This window comes from Sphaeroforma arctica (assembly GCF_001186125.1).
Source record: "Sphaeroforma arctica JP610 unplaced genomic scaffold supercont1.2670, whole genome shotgun sequence".
NCBI lineage: Eukaryota > Ichthyosporea > Ichthyophonida > Sphaeroforma > Sphaeroforma arctica.
The window spans coordinates 1-5,310 of record NW_014037888.1 but is presented as its reverse complement, the minus strand read 5'-3'; the positions used below and the strand labels follow the sequence as shown (position 1 = coordinate 5,310).

The window sequence follows — 5,310 nt, the reverse complement described above, 5'->3', positions numbered from 1 at the left end:
TATATATATATAATATATATATATATATATATATATATATATATATATATATGTGTGTATATGCATATCCGTTTCATTCCGAGTGTCCAATACTGGTACAGGAATGGCACAAGTGGCCTTTCGGGGCGGAGATAAAGAGTCCACAAGCGTCCACTTGAGACTCGAGAGTGTGAAAATACATAAGGGCGGGTGAGCGAATGTGTGCGTTTCTGTGTCCAGGTGTGCGTTTGTACTGTTGCACAGGATGATAGTTGTGCGAGTATGTGGGGATATACCCGTATAGCTGTCACTATGGTTACGTACGCACGGCTTTCCTTTCAGAATAGTAAACATATGTCCTCAGAGCGTACCATGCACCAGAACACCACCACAGCAAACTGAACTATCAAGTGTAGGCATCCCTTTACGAATACTCTTGGCCTAACGTACCAACACGCATCAAATAAAAATACATAAACCATTGCAACCACGGAGCGACAAAGCAATATTTGATTTGAAAAGAAATTTGGTTCACATCCAGTGTATCGATTTGTCAACGTTTATGTAGACCTCGCTGTCCTACACGTATAATTGTGTGGCTGCAATACATATATATACATACATATACTACAATACACAAATATTCATACGTCACTACAATGCACATATATGCATACGTTTACTACAAGCACTACGAGTCCATGAGAATCCAAACCCCAAAACAAAATTCGTACCTGGTGCACGTTTGAATTGGGACTGGAGGTGGCCAGCACAGACATGAACAGCTGTGGGGATTTGATGAGACAGTCAGATTAAATTTTAAGACAATTGCAATTGCAACTGAGGTGCATGGTGTCTAGCCGAAAAAATAAAGAAAAAGGGTGCCAGGGGTTGGTATTTCTGGGTGAAATTGGCATCCGTGTCAGCTGATAAGTAATATAATAGCATTTGTCCGACAAAGGGAATGAAGTATACAAATGGATTGTCATATGTCAGTCAATGGGTACCATTTATCAGACTAAGGGAATGAAGAGTACAAATGGATTGCCATTTATCAGACAATGGGTAACATTTGTCAGACAAATGGAATGAAGTGTTACAAGTGGATTGCCATTTATCAGACAATGGGTACCATTTGTCAGACAAAGGGAGTGAAGTGTGCAAATGGATTGCCATTTGTCAGACAATGAGTACCATTTGTCAGGCCTTGAGTGAAGTATTTGTCGGGCAATAGCTAACAAATGTCGGACACAGGAGAGGTATCGAGGTATCCATTCGAGGACTGAGACCAGGTTTCAGTCCTGCACCCCTTCCGGTGATTGTAGAACAAGTGTGGAACTCTTGAGCGCATAGAGATAGCAGCCGCAATTTGGCCATATCCCTAAAACCCTAAACCCTAAATCATTTACATACACCGACCACACGGATTCCTCAGACTGGACACAACGGTTGTATGAAACCGTACCCACGTGCGTATGTATTACCACATGGGTGGGAAGGTGGTACCGCCTATACGCAGTTGACATAAACCCTAAAAACCCTAAACACTAAAGCCACAATTAGGCACACACGACCGCACTGTAGTGTACGAAGAAACGGTCACAAAAGCGTGAGACCGAGACCTTAAACCCTAAACGCTAAACCCAGCGACAACTGCCTCTGACTGTCATTAAACGTTGCTGACACAGATAACACACATGCGGACATACAGTCACAAAAACAGGCACTCAAAGGAGTGTGTCTTAGAACGTTAGAACGGGATAGTATCCACACACGCAGCGACGCACACACCTATTTGCTACGAAATAAACATGTGGACAAGAAGAATCAAGCATATACAGATACAACAACAAAGACATGTGATTTATAAATCATACATAAACACATACAACATCAACACATACAAGACACGGGTGATTGCACTCACCTTAATCTCGTCCTCATTCCCTCCACACCCATCAAAGACCAATGCATGGAACGAGTGGTACCATCGCTGGTGCTGTGTATAGACAGTGTATAATAGCTTACAGGTTGGTGATAGGTGAATGGTTAAGGTCATGCGTGCAACGTATGAGTGAACAACCTACGGAGAAGGACACAGATGGAGAGAGATTGCCAAAGAATAGATACGTAATTATACCTATCAGCAAAACGGATCGCAGCACACTTTAGTGCTATCATTGTATACACCAACGCATGCAATGAGTAGTACCGTCGCTGGTGCTGTGTAGAGCGCACGTGCATATACGGCGCATGGTCAACATACGAGCTGTGTGGTTGATATTAGATGAATGAATATGGTCATGGATACGAGGTGTGTGGTTGTTGTTAGATGAATGAATATGGTCATGCTTACTACCTATGGGCTTGATAGCAGATGAATAGTCTATGAAGAAGGGAACACATAAAGTGAGGGGGCCAATGAATAGGCATGGGATTACTCCTATCAAAAGAATGCATCACAGTCTACCAGTGCACAATAACGGGCATGGATAGGTGTGTAGTGTCTCAATTGGTGCTAGAGTGTATGGGTCAAGGTCTTAGGGTTTTATTTAGGGGTTTAGATTTAGCCTGATGGGTGTTAGATTGGCTCTATATACGCAGACGGTAGTAGAGTAAAGGCAGAACTTGACCGCAAAAGCTTAGTACTGAGAGTGTGATTGCGATTGAAAGATATGTTGGCGATAGGTTCGGTAGCGACCGAGATAACAATTGGTCTCAAGAACCACTACAGTCTACAGTACACAACCACAACCACTTCACTGCCTCTCGTGCCAAAACTGCCGATGTCATTGCCTGCGGATGCGCTGGGCAAATACACAGCACACACACACAGTGGCGCTAAGGCTGCGATTGTATAGAACTGCCAATGACATTGTACATGCAACCAAACACATGAGAAGGAAGCGTGCGTTGGCACAGGGATTGCGAAGGGATAACGAGGGGTTTGAAATACTGGAGTCTCAATCGTCTCATGTGTGATGGGTATGCGATATGTAATATACAATATATACGTACGGTGGCAGGCAGCGAGATCGGTGGTAACCTACGAGTGAACTGATCTATGGTTTGCGTAGCTGTGTACCGGGTACTAGCTGTGTATATGATCTGCGATGAGATTGGTGGGTGTTGTACATGACACACACACACCCTTGGAATGTCGGAGGTACTCTATGGGAACATACGCATAACCCAGATACACATGCCCGAGCACCAAGTCAATCCTAAACTCTAAACCCTAAACCCTGTAAACCCGGGCAAGCCAGTACACATCGGCTACATATGCACACGCCGCTTACGAACCACACACGCACACACGTGTTCATTAACTTCGAGACAAATACACACACCCACTCGTCCCCCTAGAGTGCACATACAGGTCCACTTTACATACCACAGAAAAAACAGAATACAAACACACAAACACACAAGCACACAACCATCAGCCATACCTACCTACCTCTATACCCTTCCTGAGTGTCTGCTCAAACTGATCCAGCGATGGCAGCACAAAGCCCTGAGCGATTTTCTCGGACATGTGTGCACGCACAGCGTCCTGTGCGTCCTCAATGGTTGCGAAGGGCTCTCGCAGATAAGTCGTGGGAAAGTACTTACGTGACTTCTTCATCACATACCCCCCACCACTGGTACCCATGCTTACATGCGTATGCCCAGACACAGACGTGTCTCCAGGTATCGCGTTAGTATCACCTGCGGCTGTGCGAGAGTGGATAGCCCCGTCCACCACAGCGGTTGACTTCGAACTCACACCCTGTGGCATTGGGAGAGGAGAGGCGCCAATTACAGAACTCTGATGTAAAGACATGTGTGTTTGCGCACTTTAATAGGCTTGCACGCCTTAGTGTGCGTGGATAGCTGGTTAGAAAACAACAGTACACATGCACCGTGGTAGATGAATGGATATATACTGAGCATTCTCCGATGGGTGCAACCGATAGCTGCCTATTAAACACACCACTCTGTTCCGCTAGAGGATGTGAGTGCACACACCGGCCGATCCGCAAACCACTGCGGAATAGGTATCTTCCCGTGGGTTATAAATAGACATCTGTCCATCTCAGCCTCACCTTCACAAACTTGGACATCTCAACGGTGATACCCAGCTTGCTTTGAGGACCAATCAAAATCGCCGAATCGGTTATGAGTTCGTCTTTGTAGGTATCTATAAATAGGTCGCGTTCCTCTACTTGCTGTTTTCTCGTTAGCATGCCATTGCACTCCGGGTTGAAAGCCACCATCTGTAGTGTAAAACAGGAGCAGTGCATAGCCGATATAGGTCTGTTAATATTACTGAAATTCAATCTCGTTAAAATCACTTATGACCACTTCCCATAAAAGCGGGGTATACGAAAGCTAAAATTGATCAATCGTTTTCTAAAGACACGGAACATAGACAAGCGGAAAACAGTCAATCATTTCCCGTAAAATGGACGTATACAAATGACCAAATTAGTCAACCGTGTCCTATAAAAGCGTATAGGCAAGCAGTAAACAGTCAACCATTTCCCATAAAATCGGGGTGTACATAAGCCAAAATTGGTCAATCACTTCTTATAAAAACGGGAATATAGACAAGCCGAAAACCATCTAGACATAAGTTCTATTTTCACTGCGAAAGATGCGACATACTTTACAACCAGCAACTGGTGTTATATGACAGTCACAACTACATGGCAGGCGCAAATTCATTTTTTTAACTCCGTGGCACAGAAGGGTTTGTTAAAGACACACATATAAATACTTCCACATACTTGTATAGCCACCTTCCTTTGGCCATATATGTAAAGGTGCATATAGCCAAACTATATAGCTGCCTACGCTATGCTCAGAAATATAGTATCACGATCCAAGTCCTACGTTGTAGGTAGAACACCATCTGAAGATCTAGCCACTGAGTGTTTTATCTCTGATGATTTACTCGCACTCTTAATTCGGGTTGAAAACCTAATAGCATTCAACTCAACCACAACAGGAACGTTCTCCACATCCACTCCATGTGCACTCACCTTCAACAGCGCTCTCTTACATATCATAGACTTCCGCGTGGATTGCACATCGAAAACGGGATCAAAACGGGATATGCTGTCTCGGAAGGCCTTGCGCACATAGTAGTTGGCAGTCACACTATCAATGGCACAGTCCGCGCTCCGAGGCACCCACTTCACCTCAGCCACTGCTCCTGCTCGAGGGAGTAGGATCGAGAACGTGAGATGATTATTTATACATAACGCTGAGATTCGAAAGATTGAGATGACTATGTAAAGAAAGTTCATTTGAGAAAAAGTGATATCGTTATTTAGTTGTGATGAT

The 5,310-nt window shown here is 44.3% G+C and overlaps 1 protein-coding gene across 1 annotated transcript; it reads right to left on the bottom strand.

The window, feature by feature from the left end:
* Nucleotides 1-1,906: 1,906 nt before the first annotated feature.
* On the bottom strand, nucleotides 1,907-5,273 carry SARC_12873 (hypothetical protein; the record flags this gene model as incomplete). The annotated part of the gene is made up of 4 exons (XM_014293012.1): nucleotides 1,907-1,978; nucleotides 3,440-3,751; nucleotides 4,068-4,238; nucleotides 5,007-5,273. Coding segments are annotated over 4 exons (822 nt in total), but the record flags the coding sequence as incomplete, so codon positions are not given.
* Nucleotides 5,274-5,310: the final 37 nt, after the last annotated feature.